This window comes from Eumetopias jubatus, unplaced genomic scaffold (genome assembly GCF_037043125.1).
Source record: "Eumetopias jubatus isolate StellerSeaLion01/CBP00866 unplaced genomic scaffold, mEumJub1_p1.0 scaffold_11, whole genome shotgun sequence".
Lineage (NCBI taxonomy): Eukaryota > Metazoa > Chordata > Mammalia > Carnivora > Otariidae > Eumetopias > Eumetopias jubatus.
Genome location: NW_028274817.1, coordinates 29,841,771 through 29,868,104, shown reverse-complemented (window position 1 = coordinate 29,868,104; position 26,334 = coordinate 29,841,771). Strand labels below are relative to the sequence as shown.

Here is a 26,334-nt window from a genome sequence, read left to right as displayed (position 1 = left end):
CTTAGATCTCATTTCTTTAATTTGAGTACTGTTATTAGTTGAAGGTGGTATTTGACTTACCACTTTTTTTTTTAAGATTTTATTTATTTATTTGACAGAGAGAGACACTGAGAGGGAACACAAACAGGGGGAGTGAGAGAGGGAGAAGCAGGCTTCCCATTGAGCAGAAAGCCCGATGCGGGGCTCGATCCCAGGACCCTGGGATCATGACCTGAGCCGAAGGCAGATGCTTAACGACTGAGCCACCCAGGCGCCCCTGACTTACCACTTTCTATGGGTGATTTTATTGCTTCATATATGATTAGTAGAACTTACCATAAGAATGTACCTGGGGCACCTGGGTGGCTCAGTAGGTTGGATGCCTGACTCTTGATTTTGGCCTGGGTCATGATCTCAGGGTAGTAGGATTGGGCCCCGCATCAGGCTCCACACTCAACTTGGAATCTGCTTGTTCCTCTCTCTCTGCTCCTTCCTGAGCGTGCTTGCCTGCGCGCTCTTTCAAATAAATAAATAAATAAAATCTTAAAGAATGTAATAAAATCAGTATATACACTTCAATTCTAATGAATAATACTGCATACCAAATTTTAAAAACAATACACTTAGAGCAAGATTTATTTATTTTTAATTTTTTAAAAAGATTTTATTTATTTATTTTAAAGATTTTATTTATTTATTTGAGAGACAGAATGAGAGACAGCATGAGAGGGAAGAGGGTCAGAGGGAGAAGCAGACCCCCTGCTGAGCAGGGAGCCCGATTGTGGGACTCGATCCCGGGACTCCAGGATCATGACCTGAGCCGAAGGCAGTCGCTTAACCAACTGAGCCACCCAGGCGCCCAAAGATTTTATTTATTTTTGAGAGAGAGAGAGAGAGCACAAGCGGGAGAGAGGGGCAGAGGGAGAAGGCTTCCCGCGGAACAGGGAGCCCACTGTGGGACTCCATCCCAGGACCCTGGGATCATGACCTGAGCTGAAGACAGACGCTTAACGACTGAGCCACCCAGGTGCCGCTCCCCGCCCCCCCCGCCTTTTTTTTTTTTTTAAGATTTTATTTATAGAGCAAGATTTAAAAGATAAAACAGTATCATCTAAATTTGAACTATTTGCAATTTTTGTTCAACCCTGGGGTTTTTTTGTTTTTGTTTTTGGCTTTGTGTTTGATGTCATTTTCCTGCCTGACCTAAGTGGGGAGACAATCTTCACGTCAGGGTTTTCTGATCACCAGAACCCCTCTGATTCCTAATTTAGACCTAGCCATTTGCGTGTTGGTCTTTAGTCTACCATCAGATCTTCCTGTTTCAGTTTACTGGGCTTTAGAAATCAGAACTCTTGAATTACCTGCGTACTTTAATGACTTGGTAAGGCCTTATCTGTGCTCATATCCTAGTCACCTCAGGGGCCTTACAATCCCAGCACCTTCTTTTGTACCGGCAAACTGTTCTTTGTTCTGCTCGATTCCTTTCCCTGACAGACTGCTTAAGCTCATTTTACTTTTATCTTTGCCTCATGGCAAAGGCCAGAAGAAGAGGAGGATAAAAACAAAATCAAGCTATAGGGTAATTCTCTGTTAAGCCCTTGGTAGTCACCTTCCTATAAGAAAAATGTTTCCCCAGCTTTATTCCAGCTGACTCACTCTGTACTCCTCCTTCCATGTCATTGCCCCTTCTTACCTCTTTAGGAGTCTGTCAGGAATTTTGCAACCTGACAAGAGGCTTCTTCAGAGCCAACCACCTTTTTTTTTTTTTTTTCCTCAGAGCCTAGAAAAAGGTACGTCCTCTTACTGACAGAAGAAGACTTTGTCCATTTTTCATGTTGCCAAATTGTTTTGGTATATTCTTTTCACCCAGTAGAGTATAAAGTCTGGAAATGTGAATGTTAGGTGTGAGATTGCTCTTAATATTTTTTTTGTGTGTATTTTAGGAGGGGGGGGGTCTTTGAGTTCCTAGTTGTTTAGCTGACTATGAAGCAGGTGGCAAATGTGAGTTTAGTTTGCACTCTCCTTCCTCCCTATTCTCAGAAGGCTTACAGATTGTGTTTGTTTGCTTTTCGGATAACCCTCAGGTAAGAGGTAAAGAAACACCAAGCCCAAAAGGCAGAAGGATCTGTCTTTAGCTAAAGGGTGAGAAACTAGAGGTAGGGTGGTTTAAGGGATCTGGCTCTTTGAAACCACAGAAATGCAGTGTTCTTTTCAAAAGCAGACTTAAGGGCGCCTGGGTGGCTCAGTTGGTTGAGCGACTGCTTTCGGTTCAGGTCATGATCCTGGAGTCCCGGGATCGAGTCCCGCATCGGGCTCCCTGCTCGGCGGGGAGTCTGCTTCTCCCTCTGACCCTCTTCCCTCTCATGCTCCCTCTCTCTCAAATAAATAAATAAAATCTTTAAAAAAAATTAGACTTAAGTGCTTTCACCATGATTTTAAGGCCTGATTACCCTAAAGCCATAGCACATGAGTGATGAAGATTTAACTTTAAAATTGGAAAAGGTGGGGCGCCTGGGTGGCTCAGTGGTTAAGCGTCTGCCTTCGGCTGGGATCAAGCCCCGCGTCGGGCTCCCTGCTTGGTGCGGGGCCGGCTTCTCCCTCTCCCACTCCCCCTGCTTGTGTTCTCTCTCTCACTGTCTCTTTCTCTGTCAAAAAATAAAATCTAAATAAATAAATAAATAAAATGTTTAAAAAAAAACAGTTGGAAAAGGTGATCCAATGATTGCCTGGAGAGAAACCACTTGCTGAAGCTCTGAAAAACCAAGACTCCTACCTATAGTCAGACATGTCAATACCTGATTTCAAAACGTGGGTTTTGCAGTAAGCCAGGCAAAACAGTGCATACAACTAGCTTCTATTTGGGGAATTTAATCTATAAAGGTTCTTAATACACACTTGTATTGATTGCCATTCAAATCTAGGAGCTATTAATGCTTCTGGTTGTGGAAGGATTTTGAGATTATGTAATGACAGACTTGGGAAGCAAATCCTTCATATTGCAGAAGACTCATTAGTATTTTGGTTGACAAATAATGTATCTGAAATATTTCTAGTATCCTTTTTATAAAATGAAGAGTGTTCTGAAAAGGTTTTATGTATATAGTAATTGAATCCCTTTTTATTTATTTATTTGGCACAAGAGCAGGAATGGGAGAGGGGCAGAGGGAAAGGGAGAGAGAGAGAATCTTTTTTTTTTTTAAGATTTTATTTATTTATTTGAGAGAGAGGGAACACAAGCAGGGGGATGGGCAGAGGGGGAAGAAGCTCTGCACCGAGCCGGGAGCCCGACGTGGGGTTCAATCCCAGGACTCCAGGATCATGACCCGAGCTGAGGGCAGATGCCTTACCGACTGAGCCACCCAGGCGCCCCAAGAGAAAGAATCTTAAGCAGGCTCCATGCCCAGCACAGAACCCAAGCAGGGCTTGATCTCACAACCCTGAGATCATGACCTGAGCTAAAATCAAGAATCGGACGCCTAACCAACTGAGCCACTCAGGCGGCCTTACTTATTTATTTTTAAAGATTTTAGTTTTTTAAAGTAATCTCTGTACCCAATGTCGGGCTCAAACTCACAACCCCAAGATCAAGAGTCACATGTTCCACCTACTTAGCCATCTAGGTGCCACTTGAATCCCTTTTTAATGACAACATAATTATTTTTTAACAATTTTATTTATTTATTTGACAGAGACACAGCGAGAGAGGGAACACAAGCAGGGGGAGTGGGTGAGGGAGAAGCAGGCTTCCTGTGGAGCAGGGAGCCCGATGCGGGGCTCGATCCCAGGACCCTGGGATCATGACCTGAGCTGAAGGCAGACGCTTAACGACTGAGCCACCCAGGCACCCCATAATGACAACATAATTTTAATTGATATTGGCTATTGATGTTTATTTGACCTATATAGGTTAACCTCATTTTGAACATGTTGACTGAGGACAGCTTCAAAATGATATAAATATCTTTAAATAATGGTTATAAGTCAATTTACGTATCTAGAGATTTTGTCAGTTTGTTACAGTAGCCGTCTTTTTTTTGTGAGGTGACAATCTAAGCCAAAATAATTAAGCTATTTTACTCACTGAGTGCTTTTGAAAAATGTACTTAACTGCATATGTACAGTAGTATTTGCATTTGGGCACATACACTAAATACACCATCTGGGAAAGCTTTGACTGAATTCACAGATGTGCAAATTTTTTTTTTCTGGTCAGTGAATGTTGTTGAATACTTGGATGAATATTTATGCAATGATATTGGCCATTCAATTCCTCCCACTTTTTCCCTTTATCACACACTAACAGATCATAGGATTAATTGTCCACTTAATTAACTTGGGTGTGGGGTAGATTTGCCAGATAAAATACAGGACTGTCAGTGAAATTCCAATTATAGATAAACATACTGAAAATGTATTTGTTGTTTATCTGAAATTGGAGTTTAACTGGACAGCCTATATTTGTAGTTGCTAAATCTGGCAGCCCTAGGTGGGGGAGAAGCAGAAAGAGATTGGTGGTTATGGGCACAGTTTTGAGATTTAAATACAACTAGAGTGTGCAATGATAAAGGTAGCCTTTACTCTGACAGGAATACTAAAATTTTTATTTTAGTGCAATGTTTATTTTGGAGTCCAACACTTTTTTCTTTGTGCATCAGTGAAAACAAAGCTCAGAAACTTAACAATGTATTGTTTAGGGATACCTTACTTTTTTTTTTTTAAGATTTTATTTAGGGATCACAAGTAGGCAGGGCAGCAGGCAGAGGGAGAGGGAGAAGCAGGCTCCCCGCTGAGCAGGGAGCCCGATGCGGGGCTCGGTCCCAGCACCCTGGGCTCATGATCTGAGCCGAAGGCAGACACTTCACTGACTGAGCCACTCAGGCGCCCCGATACCTTACATTTTTAAATAATAAAGTGAGGGAACAATAAATCAGATCTGGGCTAGTGGTTTCCTTTAATGGGAAGGCAGCCGATGGAATAGAGCAACACAGTAGCCGTACTGGTCTTGATGCTATTCTCATTCTCAGGTGACATGGTGAATCACTGTTCATTTTGTTATGCTTCGTAATTACATGCATATGCTACATATACTTTTTTGTACATATCAGATATAAAATAACAGTTTGGAAATTAAATTATGTTCAATGAGAAAATTAGACTATATGCAAAGTTTCACTTCCTGTACTCTCCAAAATAAATCCCAAATCCAGAGAGTAAAGAGGCATTCATTTCTTCCTTATCTTCTCCAGGTTAGCGTCTGTAGTTCTATATATCATTCTACTTGCTTTCTAGAACATTCACTAAATTGGTTTCTCTTTTTCAGATAAGTTGTTTTATCAGTGCTTCTCTTAAAATGTATCTCAGTGGTACACAATATTCTTATATTTTTTACAGAGGGAGAGAGAGAGCGGGGTGGGGGGGCAGAGGGAGAGGGAGAGAATCTCAAGCAGACTCCCCACTGAATGCAGAGCCTGACACGGGGCTCCATCTCATGACCCTAAGATTGTGACCTGAGCTGAAATCAAGAGTCGGACACTTAACTGACTGAGCCACCCAGGCATCCCTGGTACACAATACTCTTTATCAGTGTGAGGTAGATCAGAATTTACCACTCCCCTTGCCCTGGGCATAATAGTTCTGTTAACTCAGCCTAAGATTACACTAACTTTTTCGACAGCCATATCACAGCCTTTACTGAATCTAAGCAATCAACAAAAATAAATATTTTTACCTGGTTTGCTGTTAAGTCATGTCTCCCCAATCATGCATTTTACCATTACCCCTACTGCATTGCATTCTGTTAAGATTTGGCTTATTGTTCTAACGTTAAAATATTTTTGGGTCTTGTCAGCTAGTATATTCCCTATCTCTCCCACTTTCTGTCATCTGCAAATTTGGTAGATATGCCATCAGTGTCCATATTCAAGACATTAATACGAATAAGTAGGATAGAGGCGCCTGGCTGGTTCAGTCGGTAGAGCATGAGACTCTTGATCTCGGGGTTGTAAGTTCAAGCCACACGTTGGGTGTAAAGATTATTTAAAAAAAAAAAATCTTAAAAAAAAAAGGAAGTAGGATAGAGCCCAGGAGAAATTATTTAATAGTTCCTTATGGTTTTTCATTGATCCATTAATCAGCATACTTTGAATAATGTTCAACCAGTTACAAACCTACCTAAGTGTATTCTAGTCTACATCTCCTTGTTGTCTACAAGGATATTGTGGCTTGCTCAGTCGGTCAAGCATGTGACTTTTGATCTCGGGGTTGTGGATTTGAGCCCCACATTGGGTATAGAAATTACTTAAAAATAAAATCTTTTTTTTTTAAAAGGATATTGTGTGAGTATTATAAAATTTAGTGCTTAAATCCAGATTTTTTGCATGTGTACAGTATTCCCTTTATATTCCAGGCCAGTAACCCTATCAGAAAAGGAAATTAGGTTAATCTCATATGATAGGCTTTCTGTGAATGCTTACTGACTATTAATGATTATCTTTTACCCACACCTAGGGCCCTTAAACCATTTAACAATGTGCTTAAGAATTTTGCTTAGGATTGAATCTGCTTATAGTTTTTAACATTTACCTGCTTTCCAGTGTTGACTGTCGAGTGTTTTTCTCATTTTCTTCCAGACTCTGATTCTTTAAAGGTTTTAGATAAGGGAGTAAGCTGTATAAATTCTCAGGGTATGCTGGGGTATAATTTGTCTTGGACAAGAGAACTGAACTCATTTAGATTATCTAGGTACTTTTATCTCCTTGAATGCTTTGGGATTCAGTTTCCTCATTCTATAATTTGTTTTTCCTTTTGTGGTTTGACCATCAGTAATCTTAATTGGGGAGAAAAAAGAATCGAGGCAGCCTTTTACATTATACTATTTGTCTATACATATAAGCAGACCTGTACCTTTTGTTTTTCTTGTTGTGAATATAAAGAAAATCTGTGTCTGATATTTTTTTAAATCCTAGCACATTCTGAGCACTAGTCTTTGTGATATTGTTCTTACAGGTTTTTGCAGTTTTCTTTGGATATGTGCCCATTCCATCCCTCCAATTTCTAAAATTTTTTTTTAAGATTTTTTATTTATTTATTTGACAGAGACATAGCCAAGAGGGGGAACACAAGCAAGGGGACTGGTAGAGGGAGAAGCAGGCTTCCCACGGAGCAGGGAGCCCAATGCGGGGCTCGATCCCAGGACCCTGGGATCATGACCTGAGCCAAAGGCAGACACTTAACGACTGAGCCACCCAGGCGCCCCCATCCCTCCAACTTCCTCTGCATGTTTTCCTTTAAAATATTTTTTATGATATGGCATTGTGGAGATACAATCACCCAAATTCAGGCCATGAGAATTTCTACAGGATGAACAATGTAGTTTCTTTTGTTGTTGTTTGATTGGTTGGTTTTATAAGACTTTTTTTTTTTTGAGCAGTTATAGATTCACAGCAAAATTGAGAGGAAGGTACAGAGATTCCCCATTTACCTCCTCCCACTCACACATGCATATCCTCCCACATTATCAGCATCCCTCACCAGAGTGGTACACTTGTTACAGTTGATGAGTCTACACTGACACATCATTATCACCCAAAGTCCATAGTTTACCTGAGGTGAGTTCACTCTTGGTGTTGGACATTCTATGGGTTTGGACAAATGAATGACATGTACCCCTCATTATAGTATCATAAAGAGTAGTTTCATTGCCCTAAAAATCCTCTTCAGGATGAATAACATATTTCTTCAATACATGAACTGCAAGAAATAAGAGATTGGAGGGGAACCTGCTGATTGAGAGAGACATATCGACTGATTGTAACACATGGACCTTATCTGGATATTAATTGAAAGGAACCAACTGTAAAAAGTAATTGAGACACTCTGGGCAATATGAATTTGTGACTGTGTATAATAGGGTATTGTTAAATTTGATAATAGTATTGTGGTTGTGTTTTATATATATATATATTTTTAAATTTTTTAATTTATTCGTTTGAGACAGAGATAGATCACAAGCAGGGGGAGAGGCAGAGGGAAACAGAGAAGCAGACTCCCCGCTGAGCTGGGAACCTGATATGGGACTCCACATGGGGCTCGATCCCAGCACCTGGAGATCATGACCTGAGCCAAAAGCTCAACCCTCTGAACCACCTAGGCGCCCCTGGTTATGTTTTAAATAGAAGTCTTTTTTAGATACGTAACATTTTTATGGGTAAAAATAAAACAATTGCTGGGATTTGCTTCAAAATAATCTGGCAGGGGTGTGGGGGAGGAGTATTCATATCATTATTGAACATGGTCAATATGTTGTACATATGGGTTCATGATATTCTCCAATTTTGTATACATTTGAAATGGCCACAATTAAAAGTTGGAAAAACTCCCCCAAAATGTATTTTTATGGTCACATTCATTGTTACTAGCAGATTCAGGACTAAAACTCCTATCTCCTGATTCCAGTTTATGTTATTTTACTATGTAGCTAAACTTCTAGCCCTTCTACTTCCAAATTGATGTCATGGTGCCCTTTCAGTCTCTGGGCCCCCCAGGTCTTCGCTGGGCAATTTGTGGTGATTCTTTGGATTATCAAGGCTTTAATAAGTGGCCAGTTTTACTTGATTGGCTACATACCCATGTGAAACCATGAAGCGTTTTTAGAATTATTAGGGTAAGTTCACAGGCTGCATGGGTTGTTAGAATCAGCCAAGAGACTCGTGTCCTAGTCCTAACCGGGCCTTTGATCTTAGCTTAAGCTCTAGGAGGGTCAGGATCATGTTGGCTTTGTTCACTGTTTTATACCCAGTGCTTAGCACTCTGCTGGTATATGGTAAGCAGTATGTAAATGTTAAATAAATGGATTAATGTCACCTTCTTTAGCCTCATTTTCCTCACATGTGAAATGAAATCATTGGTCTAAATGGTTCTTAAGCTTCCTTCAAACACTTAAAAAAAAATTATTTTTCCCATGGTACTGGGGTGGCTCAATTGGCCAAGCATCCGATTTCGGCTCAGGTCATGATACCAGGGTTGGGATATCTAGCCCCACGTCGGGCTCCATGCTCAGTGGGGAGTCTGCTTCTCCCTCTTCCTATGCTCCAACCCCTGCTAGCTCACCAACGTGCACTCTTTCTCTCAAATACATAAAGTCTTTAAAAAAAGTTATTCTCCCCTTTTGAGTGATTTTTTAAAAATCCTTTTAGGATTTGGGGGTTTGGTTTTGTTCTCTTTACCTTTTAGGATTTTGAAAAGAATTACTGTAAATTTCTTTAACACTTGGTAACCTCAATAGATAGGTATACTCACTTCTGTCACCTGTGACAGGAAATCCACAGTTATGGTGCATCCACATCTCTTAAAAATAGCCTACGGGGGCGCCTGGGTGGCTCAGTTGGTTAAGCGACTGCCTTCGGCTCAGGTCATGATCCTGGAGTCCCGGGATCGAGTCCCGCATCGGGCTCCCTGCTCAGCAGGGAGTCTGCTTCTCCCTCTGACCCTCCCCCCCTCATGCTCTCTCTCTCTCTCTCAAATAAATAAATAAAATCTTTAAAAAAATAGCCTACTGCTATACATTTTCTGTAAGATTGATTTTGTTTTTCCAAAGTTAAATGAGTACTGTTCTTGAAATTACTAGAGAGTCAGGTTTAGCAAGTTCCAAAGTCAAGCTATCTAAGAGGGTTAATACAGCGTCCTGTTGCTTGCATAATTTGTTAAGCTTTCACTGAAATTGTATTGAATGCAGTATTACTATATCAGAGCTTATAAAGGATTGGACATTGTGCTTCCTATGGAAACTTGGTGAGCAATTTTTAGGTAGATTGCAGTTATTGTCATTGGATCCAAGTCTAGTGACTGGGCACCTACCAGGGAGTAGTGACCTTATTATTCTAATGAAATTGTGCTGGAGGTATGTAAAGGCTATCGCTGGATCAGGTCAGAGTTTATAAAAGAAAAATAATTCCTGTACTGTCTTGCACAATAACAAAGCAATGTTTTGAAGCCATGTGAATTAAAAAAATAATATGCAGACATTAAAATGAATTGTTCTAAACACAAATGCCCTAGCTGCAAAAGGAAAACTATACTTAAAATGCTAAATGGATAGGGACTTTGAGAAAGCATCTGTCACACATTATTTTATATTCAAACATGAACTTTGTTAGTATAAACTCAACATAGCGAGTACATGAAAATAACTTTCTAATACAAAACAGGATATGATGAGGGGCGCCTGGGTGGGTGGCTCATTACATTAAGCATCTGCATTGGGCTCCCTGCTCAGGAGTGAGTCTGCTTCTCCTTCCTCTTCTCCCTCTGTGATCTCTCTCACTCTCTCTCAAATAAATTAAATTAAAAAAAAATTGAATTAAGATACTCTATCTGTATTGATAGTTACTGAAGTACTAGTTTGAAAATTGCATTTATATTCAAAACGTAAGTGGCAGCACAGTAAAAATAATTTTAATGTTTGATCTGTAAGCCCTGTGGGGTTTTTTTTAGTAGAATACCAATACTTTTTTTTACAGCAGACTTTATTATGAAGCTGTCTTAGAAATTGCTTGTTTTTCATGTTTAAATTTAATAGTGCCATTGGTATATTGTATTCAATTTCAGAAACTTGCAAAATCAAAGATTTTCTGTGTTTGTAACTAGTATTAGTAATGTTGGAAGTTTTTCTTATGCTATTAGGTAATCAAGGAAGTTGAGCTTTTACTTTATATTTTTGTTCAATTTCATAAGAAGCACATTTATTATTTAAATTAAGCTTTGTCAGTCAGATATTTAAATGTGTTGAAAATATTTCATTTAAAAATACCCTATTGGGGAGCCTGGGTGGCTTAGTTGGTTAAGCATCTGCCTTCGGCTCAGGTCATGATCCCAGGGTCCTGGGATTGAGCCCTGCATCCGGCCCTCTGCTCAGAAGGGGGCCTGCTTCTCTCTCTCCCTCTGCCTGCCACTCTGCCTACTTGTGCTCTCTCTGTCAAAAGAATAAAATCTTTGAAAAACAATTTTAAAAACCCTATGATAAAATTTTCCAAATGAAAAAATGAACCTTTGAAGCTCTCATTTTGGTTAGGTTTTATTTAAGTGGGGTATACCACCAATACTTAAATATGTCTACCTGTTACTTCAGAGGGTTTTGTTGTTTTTTTAAAGCAGGCTCCGTACCCAATGTGGGGCTTGGACTCGGGACCCTGAGATTGAGTCCTTTGTTCTACTAGCCAAGTCAGCCAGGCGCCCCACTTCAGAAGTTCTTAAAGATTTCACTTGTGTGGAGTACAGTGAAAGTTATTTTATGTAGGCATTTAGACTTTTTCTGGGAAAAAATTACTGACCTTAACCTGTAAAAAGAAAGAGTCTAATTTACAATATTTAGTATCTACAGAAATTTTGAAGGAATATTTTCCTAGTTAACTAGATGTATCAAAATACTGGACATTTCTGGATGTGTATGTGTTAGATTATGTCAGTGTTTCCTACAGTATATCTCAAGTTTAAGGGAAATCAGAGTATAAAATTTAGATCATTAATCATGGTGTAAATTAACATCTTCAACTCCTGAACTAATGAAGGGTCTTAAAATTTCCTAAAATTATGGGAACTCTAAAAAACTCCTGCTTAAAAGGAGCTTAGTTTGTTGGGAAAACTTAGAGTAGAATTTAATTTTCTTGATCTCTAGACACTCATTTCTCCTGTCCCCAAACTTGAACATGAATAGTTTTCTTTAAGCACATAATCACCTTGAAATAGTATAATGTTGTTACCTCTACTTTGAAGTTAGAGACTGAGAAACAGAGAAGAGTTGAGCTGTTATCCAGGGATACCAAAGATTAGGGACCCCTCCCTTACCTGGCAGCCACTTCTTTGGTAATGGATTCTCCAGTACAGCTGAAAATAAAAAAATAATCACTTAAACAGTCTCTGACCAATCAAAAAAAGTGCCACAAAGTCCACAGTAAAGTCGTGTACAAAACTTCTCGTGGGGAGACCCTCACTCAGAATCTCTGGATTCTTCCTTTAGCATACAATTCCATTTTTGAAAACCTGGTTTCCCAGCTCAATGCAGATTAGAAGCAAAAATTAGAAGGGGATGGGGCACCTGAGTAGCTCAGTCAGTTAAGCATCTGCCTTGGGCTCAGCTCATGATCCAGGGTCCTGGGATCAAGCTTTGTGTTGGACTTCCTGCTCTGAGGGGAGCCTGCTTCTCCCTCTCCCTCTGCCTGCCACTCCCCGTTCTTGGGCTGGCGCGTGTGTGCGTGTGCTCTCTCAAATAAATAAATAAAATCTTTAAAAAAAATTAGAAGGGGATGAGGAGAGAAGCTTTTAAAGGGAGGCACATGGCCAACTGTAAAAAGTAACCAATTAAAATGACCACTTAAATTGAGGAAAGAGATTCAAACTGTAAAACAGACATTCCAAGCGTGATAGCCTAGGGTCCTGTAGTGTGAAGACAAATAAATTTCCTGCAAATAAATGTCCCTCCAGGGCATTACTATATTAAAATGTAGTGTAATATTTGAGCATAATTACTCTGAGTCAGTAAGAAAGGGAAAATTTTATATCCTTTGTTTAAGAAGGTATTTTCAAGGGAAAGATTACTGAAATGGCAAGGCTTAGCCTATAATGTACTTATTTACAAGAAGCTTTTGAAATGGAAATTCAAAAATAATTAAAATACTTTCACAAGTTTGGCACTAAAAGAGAAGCTTCGTCTCTCTTGAAATTTTATATATAGAACATTTCATTGTTTTATTCCCTAGCAGTGCCAAATCAATTAGGTGTTAATTGTAGTGGTAAAAGGCAGATCAGGATTCAGAGCTTTTGACTTAATCAGTCTAGTCCAGCTGAAGAAGCAGCACTAATTGCCTCTACTTTGGTGTTCATTCATAGCACCAATTAGGTAAGATATTTTCATAATCATCATCTTTTAAGACCTTACCCAGAAAGGAGGCAATATTGCAAAGTATTTTAGAGAGTGGGCTCTTAGCATCAGACTGCCTGGGATCTAATTCTGGCCCTACTATTTATTAGCAGTGCAATTTAAATGACCTAATCTGACCCAAGCCTCAATTGTTTTGTTGTGTAAAGTAGGGAAGGTAATAAAACTACCTCATAGGAAAGTTGTGAGGACAAAAGAAGCTAAAACAAGTCAGGTCTTAGCAAGGTTTTGGTCACATGCTTAATAAATGATGGCCATTGTTTTATTATTATTACAATGCCCCATTAGGAACACTTCCTGTGGGAATACTAAATAATGATTTACTGTTTCTTAGGGTGAAACGAATTGTTCTTTTCTCATCTTGGCGCATGATACAAATCATTTTAGCCAACTTCACAAATTACAAATGGGCTTTCACTTGTTATTAGATGCCAATGTTCTATAAATGGTTCAAAAAATGAATCACAAAAGAATTCTGGTGTTACGGGCTACCCTGGTAAAGACAGTCTTAGGCTTGATTAGCCTAGAAGAAGGTATAGTAATCTGAAACATTTTACTGCCTACCAAGACCATAACAACTTCGTAACATTTAAAATATATTTCAAACATGAGTGTCTTTTGTTACTAGTTTTTTGTTTAACGGCATCACAAAACGTAAGCCAGATCCCATTTTAATCACCAGCTCAATATAATCTGACTTTTTTCACATTCCCTGTTGGTAAGTGGGCTGGAGTTTGACAGCCTGTAGGGTATCTTTTCTGTGTTCAGAAATTGGTCTCAGGCTCCCCACAGCTGACAAACTGCCAAAGTATCTTGGAGAAACTTGCTGAAGCTCATCATTTTTGAGTTTCGATGAAGCAATTTAATGCTGCTGAAGAAACTCCCACTTACTCTGCGTGCCCCATGGCTCTCACTTAATCCTTACAGAAGTTCTGTGAAGTAGAGTGCTTTTACCCTTTTACAGAGGAGATTGAGGCTTGGAGAAATTAAATGATTTGATCAAGATCACACGTAGAATAAATGGTATAAAGACTTTAAGCAGGGACCGTATGCTTGAAAGCTCTTGTTTTTTTCACTATGTCCCCATGGCTCTCAAAAGGAAGTAATAAATTACTCTTTATAGTTTGTACATGGCTATATGTAAAGTCCTGTCAGAATCAATCTGGAATATTTCCATGTGTGTCAACAATTGGCCTGTAATTTAGATCTGTGAATCAACAGCCAGAAAGTGTTCTTTATGAAATCTGTTACATAACAGATAAATGTGGCTCCCCATTCTGTTTTTTTTTTTTTTTTTTTCTTTGACAGCTAAAAAAACCTGGTCAGATTTCTCAAAGTGAGGGTCATGGGGAAGGTAGATTTTCTTTTTCTTCCCTTCTTTACCTCATATGGGGCTTAAGTTTTTTTAAATCTTATTTCATCTTGCCGCTACACCTTTGAAGCAGGTAATTTTTTTTTCCCTAATTGGCATTCACAATATGTGCCACATAGAAATTCAAGCCCCTTCAAGGTGTTTTTGTTTTTATTTTTGTTCTTTTGATTGCACTTATATTGTTTTAGACATCCTTTGTGTGGAATCTTTTTTTTTCTTTTTTTAAAGATTTATTTATTTGAGAGAGAGTGTGCTTGAATGAGCAGGGGGAGGGACAGAGGGAGAAGGAGAGAAGCAGACTCCCCACTGAGGGTGGAGCCCAATGCAGGACTTGATTTCACCACCCTGAGATAAAATCAAGAGTCTGAGGCTTAACCTACTAAGCCAACCAAGCACCCCTCTTTTTTCCTTTTTTTAAAAATCAGAATAGCGTTGGTCCTAATTACCTCTGGATAAAGAGGATTTTGTTACATAGCAGTATAGGTTTGCCAGGGAAGTCAAATAATTGGGAATATATTTTTCATTTCTGGAAATTGTCCTTTGTTAACATGAAGTAATATTGTCCAGGTACTACAATTAAATGGTAGGCACTATTTTATATAGCTACTGGGGGTTTTTTTGTTTGTTTTGATTTTTGTTTTAAAATTTACTTATTTTTAGAGAGAGAGAGAGCACATGACCTGGGAGGGGAGGGGCGAAGGGAGAGGGAGAGAGAGAATCTTAAGCAGGCTCCACACCCAATGTGAAGCCCTACTGGGAGCTCAATCTCAGGAACCTGAGATCATGACCTGAGCTGAAGTCAAGAGTTGGAAGCTTAACCGACTGAGCCCCCAGGCGCCCCTAGAAAACTTATTTTAAAGAAATTTATCATGGGGGCACCTGGGTGGCTCAGTTGTTAAGTGTCTGCCTTTTGCTCGGGTCATGATCCCAGGGTCCTGGGATCGAGCCCCACATCAGGCTCCCTGCTCAGTGGGAAGCCGACTTCTCCCTCTCCTGCTTCTCCCCCTGCTTGTGTTCCCTCTCTCACTGTGTCTCTGTCTGTCAAATAAATTTTTAAAAAAATCTTAAAAAAGAAATTTATCATGGGGGCGCCTGGGTGACTCAGTTGGTTGGGCGACTGCCTTCGGCTCGGGTCATGATCCTGGAGTCCCGGGATCGAGTCCCACATCGGGCTCCCTGCTCAGCGGGGAGTCTGCTTCTCCCTCTGACCCTCTTCCCTCTCGTGCTCTCTATCTCTCATTCTCTCTCTCTCTCAAATAAATAAATAAAATCTTTAAAAAAAAAAGAAATTTATCATGGAGGAGCACAAAATTTTATTTACAAGGATGCTTGTTATAGTATTATACATCATAAGTACCTGGGAAAACAAAAGGTACATACTCAGATCTCTAGATTGTAGGATTATGGGTCACTTGTATTTTCTTCTCTACTTTTTTATGTTTTCTACACTTTCTATGTGCACAGAAGACTTTTTTCAATCACAAACTATATAAATGTTTTTTTAAATGTGGGCTTCTCTTTAATAAATGTATAGAAATATTTCCCTTCGTGCTTCCACTATTCAACACCTCCTTCCTTTTATTTCTGTATAGGTCTCCAGGAAAGGTTGGGATTTCAACATTAAAGGTAAGTTGTGTTTTCTGAGAGTTATATTTCTATAAGTTGTGTACACTTCTCATTCATTTTACTATTTTATGTAAATCTTCATTTTCTTGCTTTTGCTGTTACTTATTTTTTGCTAAATAATATTGTCCCTGTATCTTACTAGGTGTGATTGGGTACTCTAGAAATAACAAATATTGTGCTATAAGGAAGGGACTGTAAATTTTTCAGATTTCCACCAATTTTGTAATTTTGGAATAGAAGAATACTATAAAATACATGTGTATGTTAATTGAAAAAATAATACTTGCATGACAAAAATGTGGAATAACCAAAACACTTGTATGGGCACATGCTTTGGTGTCATCACTCTATATAAAAATCAATCCCAGCCTTAGCTCCAAGCAAAGGAGTTCAGTATTGAGACATTATGCCAGTGAGAGCTATCTTAAGTCCAAGAATTTCCAAACAGAACTATTTACATCAAATATACACTGTATGTGTATGTTTGAGTATGTCTGTATATAATGTATGTATGATCTCAAACGTGCTGTATTTTTTTTTTTTTTTAGTACCAGTGTTCCTACCTTCTATTTATACACATTGGATACTGATCTCTTTGTTAAATTGTGGTATGTTCTTATGGCATAGTCTACAGCAGTAGATATGAATGAATTGGTTATATGCAATGACATAGATGAATTTGAGCACCATAGTGTTGAGTAGGAGAAAAGTCACAGTAAGATACATACAGTAAGATTCCATTTATATTAAGTTCAAAAACATGAAAAAGGAAAGAATATGTTGTTTAGAGATAGAAACACAGTAAAACTATAAAGAAGAGCAAGGGAATGATAAACACAAAATTCAAGGTATCCATCATCTCTGAGGGAGAAAGAAGGCAATGAAAATGGAGAAGGCTATGCAAGAGATTGAAAGCTAATGGTAATGTTCTTTTTCTTAAACTGAGTGCTTAAGAAAGGTTATATCATAATTCTTCATTCCTTGTATTTTATAAAAGTTCTCGTATTTACTCTATTTGATAAAAATAATTTTTAAAAATAATGCATGAACATGGTTAAAATTTGCTCAGTACAAAAAGTAGATGGTTGAAAATGTAGCTTCCCTCTCGTTCCTCATCCTCCACCTCCCAATCCCCATATCCAGAGACAATTGCTGTTTATGCCTGAAGGTTTTAAAAGCCACTTAGCTCTAAGATATTTATAGGTTATAAGAAAATAGATTTGTGAAATTTATTTTATCTCTAATTATAGATTGTGCTTAACTTGAATAAAATTAGTTAGAAAATATACATATTTAGTAAATAAACACAAAATTGGATATTGTTCTTTTTACTTTTTATTTTGAAATAATTACAGATTACAAGAAGCTGCAAATGTAGTACAGAGAACTCCCGTGTATCCGTCATCCATTTCACCCAGTGGTTATATCTTAATTATAGTACAATATCAAAACCAGAAATTTGACATTGGTACAATATGAGTTTATGGTTTTGCTTCAGTTTATTACATATGTATATTTGTGTAACTGCCACCACAAGATGCAGATCTTTTTCATCACCGCAAAGGTCTCCCTTGTGCTACCCTTTTATAAAGTCACACCCACGCCCTCCCTCACATCATCCCTAACCCCAGGCAGCCACTAAGCTGTTTTGCATTTCTGTAATGTCATTTGAGAATATCCCATAAATGCAGTCATATAGTGTGTGACCTTTTGAGACTGGCCCAAAGGATTGAGATCCAAATTGTTGCATGTATCAATGGTTTATTCCTTTTTATTATCAAATAGTAGTCTATGGTATTCAGACTATGTACTCAGACCATTGAGTACATATCATGTATAACAGCCTATCTATTGATATTAAGCAATCCAAAGAAAAGTTTGATATTGTCCTGAGTTTATGATTTTACAGTCTCACAGAAGAGGAATGTATATGAGATATTTGTGTTTGTAGAACAGAATAGACTTTAAGTGCTCCAAGGAGTTTGGAGGAGGAAGGGGGAGATAGAACAACAGGAGAGCGTAGGTACCTGGAATAGCAGAGAAAAGTTTCAGGGAGGAGGTAGAACTTGTGTTGGGCTTTGAAAATTGGGAGAGATCTGCATAGGCAGATAGAGAAAAATCCGGAAAGCATTGTATGTTAGGCAATAATATCAGCTCATTAATATGCAAAGGTATAGAATTTGCTGGGAGCATTGAAAGACTTGTGTAACCTATGTAAATGTTTTAGCAGTGAAATGATGGAAAAGTAAAGTTGGGCCAGATTTCGATGAACCTCAAATGTCAGCTTAAGAACTCTGGGCTTTGGGACACCTGGGTGGCTCAGTCGGTTAAGCTTCGGACACTAGGTTTCTGTTCAAGTCATGATCTTAGGGTTGTGGGATTGAGCCCCACGGGCTCCGCATGGAGTCATCTTGTCCCTCTCTCTCCCCCGCCCCCCACTTTCCTATAAATAAATAAATTTTAAAAAAAGAACTCTGGGCTTTAAAATTTTGAAGCAAGACATTTTAAAAGTCAATTTTTATATGTCTTTAACAGTTGTGCTCTTCAGATTTTTTTTTTTTGCTGGGGAATTAACAACAGCTAAGTGGTGGAAGGGTGGGAAGTAGTTTGGAAGAAAGACTAAGTGCAGAGAGAACTGTTAAGAGGCAGTTAGAATGTCAAGACTTGAGACTTGGACAAAGGGAATGTGTTGATAGGAATCGATGGACGGACGTGACCACTATTTAAAAGTTGTTTCTTGGTGATTTTTTCTTTTCCTCTTCTCAGCAAAAGAGAGTAGGGGTCACATCTCTCAAACATTTTTTAAAATTTCACTTTTGGGGCACCTGGCTGCTTCAGTCGGAAGAGCATGCAACTCTTATTTGATCTAAGAGTCATGAGTTTGAGCCCCATGTTGGGGGTAGAGATTACCAAAAAATAAAAACAATAAATAAACTTTAAAAAGTAAATAAGTAAATATATAAAATTTCACTTTAGTCATTGTGAATAGCTTTCCCTTCCTCACTAGTAAAAACTAGAAGTGACCTGAATTTTTTAATAACTGAATTTTTAGCTTTAGTAGATAATAATGAAAATTTCCTAGAGTGTAGGTTACTTTTTTTTTTTTGAAGATTTCATTTATTTATTTGACACACAGAGTACAAGCAGGGGGAGCAGCCGAGGGAGAGGGAGAAGCACGCTCTCTGCTGAGCAGGGAGCCGGTTGCGGGACTTGATCCGTAGACCCTCGGATCATGACCTGAACCGAAGGCAGATACTTAACCGACTGAGCCACCCAGGCACCCCAAGTGTAGATTACTTTTGTACAAATTATTTGTGAAAATGATTTTTTTTGTTGGGTGTGCTTATTAAAATTAAAAAGCTCAAATTGTAGAACTGAATACTATGAGAAGGGTACAAGCAGCTCTCTAATATCCAACAGAGATGGAAGGAAACAGTGGAGTGAATTGCTAGAAATTGAATGATCTTACCATATCTCTCTTTTTTTAAAGGTTTTGTTTATTTGAGAGAGAGAGTACATGAGCAGTGGGGAGAGAGGGAGGAGGAGAGGGGCAGAGGGGGAGAGAGAAGCAGACTCCCCATTGAGCAGGGAGCCCGATGCGGCTCGATCCCTGGACCCTGAGATTATGACCTGAGCTGAAGGCAGACGCTGAACTGACTGAGCCACCCAGGCGCCCCCCGCTACCATACCTCTTAAGGAAGTATATTTCTGAGGTTGTGATAGGCATGGATTAAAGAAATGGCCTGATGGTGGGAAGCTGGGATTTGGTAGGCCCCGTGCTTTAATAATGCGGCAGCCCATCTCCAAAAGGAGGTAATAAATGAGGAGTGTCTGAAGTCTGAGTTGGTGTTGGTTGTCTGCAGGCACATTCTTGGCTTCCATTGCTTTACCTCCACAGCCTGATCAAGGTGCTAGGGAAAGGACCTGGACCTTAGACATCACTGAGAGAGAATCATAGATGACTATATATGCACTAAATCAGATTTTACTAAGAAACCTTCTGATTAACTTCTCTAGAGATTAGATCCTCTGGTAGGTGCCCATATCGCCCCATTAAGCTTGTGACTTAACCACAGTTTACCTTGTAGAGGTTGATACCTTTCAAAGGTTCAAAGTCCAAGAGAGTTTTGTTAAAGCTACATAAAATAGAAGTCTAACCACTGCTTCCAGTTTTGATCAGTGTGAGAATGTTAATCTGTGATGGTTGTAAGTACTTAATTCAAACAAATTAAATTGAGGTACAGGAATTATTAGTGTGTATTTTTGCTTAGGTTAATTTCGGGAACATACCTATGGAATTAATATTGTATAGTGCTTCTGATTTTCCTACTAATGAACAGTTATTGGAGGATATTTGGATAAATATAGTTAATTCGTAAGATAGTTGAAGGTGTTTCTCTAATATGCATTAATTATACTTAATGACCATCAGCCTTTCAAGTATTCTCTGTCCTTCATCTTGTCAAGATTATCTTACTAATTGGTTTTGATTAGAGTCCTTTTTCTTTTAGTTTAAAACCAGGATTTGATTAAAGATATATAAACTTAAGATATGTGTATTTACTGAAGAAAAGCCAGAGCCATGCATTATTCAACATTCATTTAGAAATGATTACTTTTGCCTGGCACTCTTTTAGGTGTACTGGGTACATAGTAGTAGACAGAACAAAGCCCTTGCTCTCATGGAGCTTACATTCTAGCGGGGCAGGGAAGAGACAAAAATATAAGTAAGTAGACAGGGTCATTTCAGATGGAGATAAGTACAGTGAAGAAACAGATAATGTGATAGACAGTTAAGCAGGTAAGGCTATTTTAAGGTGGTCAGGGAAGGTTTTTCTAATGTGATAACCCTTGAGCTATCACCCTAAGGATGGTAAAGAACCATCCAGTTGGCCAAAGTGTGATTGTGGGGTTGTGGTGGACAAGGGAGGTGAGAAATAGAGATGTCAAAGATGTAGGCCCTCATGGGTTGTGGTAGAGTTTGGATTTTACCTGACACTTAAAATTCCATGAAACAACTTTTCAGCTTGAAGAGATCGGAAGTTCTACAGAAATTTCTTTAGCACATTAAGTCTTCAGCATTATATTGATCTGGAGTAATTTTATCACAGCACCTATCATGATCATATCCTAACATTTGTATAAGTGCTACCTTGATACTTACATACATCGTTATGTGCCTTAGGTTGCTTATCTGTCAGAAGTGGTTATTGTGACCTTTAACTCTGTGATGTGTACCAAAAATTATGAAAAGTTTTTTTTTCTCAGTATCATTACTAGCATTCAAATTGTTATACTTCTGTAAACATAATGACAATTTAGGATGGAGGTGAATACTATGTTTACGTTTGCAAATGTATAATTGTCTTATTTTACCAGAATTTTTTTTTCCAGCAGAAAAGCCGTATCCATTTCTACCTTCTCTAACCTCCCAAATATATATATATATGTACGTATGTGTATATGAATGTATACGTAGATATATATGTATTTTTGGTGGGTTTAATTTCTTCTATTACTGTTTGGGGGACTTTAACTTCTGGTGTCTTGATTCCTTTCATCTAAAGCATGTAGCGTTTTTAAGAAAACTTCTCTGAATGTGGTTTTCTGCATTATGTACTTTTATATTTATGCATTTTGTGGAGCAATATTCTGAGAAAAATAGCATTTCTGATTCAGCCGTTTGCTTTAAATCCTTCATCTTTTTAAGCTACGGAGGTACTTGGTAGTTTTTATCTTCCTATACAGTTTTTAATGTTAAAAAGATGAGCTCATTTATAGGAAAATAACCTATTGCTGTAGAAATATAGAAAATTGCTGACTTGGTAACCTTATACAAATCACATTGTCCCACTTTGCATAAAATATCTGGGCATCTTTCCTTAGACAAACATCTAAGCCCTTTATGGGCTTTGCTTTGTTAATGCTATGTTTTCTAATTTGTACCCATCTTAAACAATTTTAAAGAAAAGATGTCATCATTTGATCTCTTTTTCTTTTTAATATAGGAAACTGAGAATACTGCACACAAAGTTGGAAATGAGTCTCCTGTACAAGAATTGAAACAAGATGTGTCTAAAAAGGTTGGTAAGATTAAAAAAAAAAAAAAAAGATACAATGTCAGCATTAGTTTAACAGATGTCATATATATGTATATCGTGTATTTAAAGAAAAATTTTCTATATTCTTTTAGTATAGTGCTTTGTACTTGGTGGATGTTCAATAAATGTTCCTTGAATCTTGAGTTTGAGATTGAAGACACATCAGGCTTTTTAGAGGTCATTTCATAAGCAAACTAATCCATAATTGTTCCTTGAAACAGTATTTTGAAAAAATGTTTTGTAATGTATTTTTATTTTTTATGCTTGTATTTTTATTAGAATAAGCTGTAGCTATTCTTGAAGTTACTACCAAGAGTTAAAGGTATTGAAAAGCTCAGCGCAGCAAATTCTGACGTCTTTAGCAGTTAGAGGTTACAAGAAGTCATTACTCTGAAAGTGCCTTTGATACCTTTTAAAGAATTGTTGCTTTAAAGCTTCAGAGTTTGGTTTACTAGAAGAGACTGAGCACAAGATAAAAATTTTGACAAAGGGTAGTTCACAGTATCAGGATAAAACCCAAGGAGAAAGGATGCTGTGTGTTCATTCAGTTATACTACTTGTGAGTATTTTCTGTGCCCTTGGCCCTGTTCTAGCCAGTGGGTTTCTGGAGACGAGCAACATAACACATTCTCTATCCCAGAGTTTCTCAATAGTGACACTTTGGGCTAAATAATTTTTTGTTGCAGAGGGAAGGAGAGACTTTTCTGTGCATTGTAGGATATTTAGCAGCGTCCCTGGCTTCTACCCACTAGATGTCAATAGATTCCTCCCTACCCGCACACTATCATGACAACTAAAAATGTCTAACAGACATCACCAAATGTCTGGGGAGGAGTGCTGGGCAAAATCGCCCTTGATAAAGATCCATTGTTCTACCCTTATGGAATTTATAAATTTAATAGACTCCATATTTTAAGTGTTATTTTAGTTTAGTTTATTAGGGAGGGAGAAAGAGGGGGGAGGAGCAGAGAGAAGAGAGAGAATCATGCAGACTTCACGCCGAGCATGGAGCCCAATTCCACAACCCTGAGATCATGATCTGGGCCAAAATCAAGAGTCCGATGCCAAGGGACGCCTGGGTGGCTCAGTTGGTTAAGCATCTGCCTTTGGCTCAGGTCATGATCCCAGGGTCCTGGGATCGGGTCCCACATCGGGCTCCTTGCTCAGCAGGGAGCCTGCTTCTCCCTCTGCCTGCCACTCCCCCTTCTGTTCTCTCTCTCTCTCCCTCTGTGACAAATAAATAAATAAAATCTTAAAAAAAAAAAAGTCCAATGCTGAACCCAGGCGCCCCAATGAACTCTCTCTATATATATGTTTTTAAAGATTTTTTTTATTTGTTTGAAAGAAAGAGTGAGTGAGCACCAGCGGGAAGGAGGAGCAGGCAGAGCAAGAAGCAGGCTTCCTGCTGAGCAAGGAGCCCCATGCAGGACTCAGTCCCAGGACTCTGGGATCATGACCTGAGCTGAAGGCAGACACTTAACCGACTGAGCCCCCCAGGCGCCCCTGGACTCTATATTTTAATATTGATCAACTTTTTTCCCTCAAAAGGAATTTTTGGGGGAGAAATGGTATTGTGTATCAGTATAAATAAGATAACAAAAGTAATGCCATCTTTTTTTTCTTTTTAAATCAGAAGTTGCCCACAGTTCTACACTGTAACAAACAGCTGTCTTAATTTTTCAGCATTCCTTTCTGGGTCTCACCCATTTGCATGCATTTTTGTTTTGTTTTGGTTTTCTTTGCCTAATAATAGTGTAGATAGAATTCTATATTTTACTTTTTTCTCTTACCATTATTAGTTTTCATCATATTTCTATACAATTTCAATACTCAGTTTTCATTTGATGTGTCAGTTTCTATCAAGCAAGTATATTACAACGCATCTAGCCATTTTTATTGTTGAAAACTTGAAATGTTTCTATTTTTTTCCACTAGAGTTTTTCTTTTCCTTTTTAAGAAATTTTTCTTAGGGTAAGTAATAGTGGCTAAAAATGATTTTTAAGGAGACTTTAGAAACTGAAAAAATAGTAAACATTATGGAGCAGTTGATTGAAGCTTAAGACTAGGTCTCACTTTTTAAGTTCTAGTCTTTTTAGTTGATTTAAGTATCACATATGAATGAGATAAAGGCTGTGGGGATTTACGCTGCTCCAGGCAGGACACAGTCCCTGTCCCCAGGAGCTTATGTTTTAGTAGAGGAAATTAGTTAAACACAAAACTGAATGTAAAGTGTTCATATACTTACAAACTATTATAAGAACAGAAAGGGAGACTTGACTTACTGCTTGAGGATAGGAATGGGGAAGACCTCATGGAGGAAGTAACGTCTGAGCTGGTTCTTGATGAATGGATAAGATTTGGACAGGGAAAGATGAGAGTTGAAAGGCATAACCAAAGGCATGGAGAAGAGAGATGTGCAGAATGGTTGCAAATCAGACTAGAGCCCAAAGTTAGGGCCAAACTATGGGAATGCCTCTTATGTCATACTAAAACATCTGATTTCTATTTTACAGTCACTGGAAGATCAGTGAGTTTTTTGAAGCAGGGAGGCGATGTGAAGCTAACAGTTGCTTTAGCATGTTCATCTCTATGTTGGTCTTGATTTGCACTGTTCTCTTGGTCTTTCCCTGTTTGCTACCTCCTGAAACCCAGGGGGGAAAAAAAAATACAGGGTTAGGTACTATACGTAGGTGCTATGAGGGCGTATCAAGAGGGAGAAAATATGGGCCTTGTGTTTCAAAAGCTAATTATCTGCTATGGAGAAAGTATTTATATAGAGCTAGCCCATATACTACTTTGTTTATATTATAGTTCATACTATAGTGAATGGTAAGACTGATAGTTCAGTGAAAGGATAAGGGATTGGGGAAGACTTGTGATTTTTAACCTCATTTTAATCCCTCTCTGGCATTAGCCTTTCCATTATGCATAGTGATTATTTCAGACCTTTACAGTCACTTCATGCTCACTGTGCCCACATGTATCCTGCTTGCTTTCAGCAGATAACCTTGTTTCTGACTGCACGTAGACATTAGAGACTAAGAAGCCTGTATTCACTCCTTTTCATCTGCTTTCACTTCCCTTACCTGCAAATTTGTTTTCATCTTTTGCCTCGTTTTCAAGTCTGAGAACTTAGTATTATTTTTTTTCCCTGTCCAAAGTAGCATGGTATAATATACAAAACACTGGATTTCTGAGAAAAACCTGGATTTCAATTTTGACTTTGTAGTTAACTAGCTGTGGGACCTTGGACAAAATTTTTTTTTTTCTTGGACAAAATTCTTAATGCCTTTACCTCAGATTCTTGTTTCTGTAGAAGGGAGATAATCTAGCTACCTCAAGGCCTGTGTGATGATTAAATAGAAAATATGTGTACTGGCCTAATTCTTTTCCTCTCCAGAACTTTGTTATCTTACTTTCTATTGGCTCCTTCCCCTCAGCTTTAAAAATGCTGGATCACTTTCTTGCAGCCTTTTCCATTTGTAGCCAAGCTTTTTGAAAACATAGATTGTGCTGGCTATCTCTATGTTGTCACCTCTTACTCATTCTTAAACCCACTGGCTTCTGTTATCACTAAGGTTCTCAGTGCTCAGTAACCACCGAATTGACAAAGTAGGTGGATTCTAGTTAATATTCCTGTGCTAAAAGTGTGATTAAAACTAAGATAAGGGGTGCCTGGGTGACTCAGTTGGTTAAGCATCTGTTTTCCACTCAGGTGGTCCTGGGATCCAGCCCCATGTCGGGCTCCCTGCTCAGTGGGGAGCCTGCTTCTCCCTCTCCCTCTGCCACTCCCCCCACCCCCGCCCTCCTGCTTATGCTCTCTCTCTTTATCAGATAAATTAAATCTTTTTTTTTTAAGATTTTATTTATTTATTTGACAGAGAGAGACACAGTGAGAGAAGGAACACAAGCAGAGGGAGAGGGAGAAGCAGGCTTCCCACTGAGCAGGGAGCCTGATGTGGGCCTCCATCCCAGGACCCAGGGATCACGACCTGAGCCGAAGGCAGACGCTTAACGACTGAGCCACCCAGGCGCCCCAAATAAATTAAATCTTAAAAAAAAGAGACTAGGCTAAAAATTTGAAGGTTGAGAAAAATCATTATGTGGACTATGCTGGGAAATCAGGGAGGAGTATCCCTGAGCAGCAGTCATGTCCAGTTCAGGTCAGCATGAATTTGTGGTAAGCCCAGTCAGGATGGCTGTGTGACACGTTCTGTTAACTTTCTGGAGCCAAGGAATTGAGAAAGCAGAAGTCATCCATGGTTGGGCATGGTGGAAAGATAAGTAGACTGGGAGATTTTATGTGGTAATAATGACAGTACTAG

The 26,334-nt window shown here is 38.7% G+C and overlaps 1 protein-coding gene across 1 annotated transcript in view; it reads left to right on the top strand.

The window, feature by feature from the left end:
• The window catches only part of WDR44 (WD repeat domain 44), an 85,504-nt gene that overhangs the window by 13,636 nt on the left and 45,534 nt on the right, over window positions 1-26,334 (top strand). Inside the window, exons 2-3 of the mRNA XM_028087798.2 lie at window positions 15,875-15,908; window positions 21,917-21,991. Of these exons, the coding sequence (XP_027943599.1) occupies window positions 15,875-15,908; window positions 21,917-21,991 (109 nt within the window). The remainder of the gene's footprint in view (window positions 1-15,874; window positions 15,909-21,916; window positions 21,992-26,334) is intronic.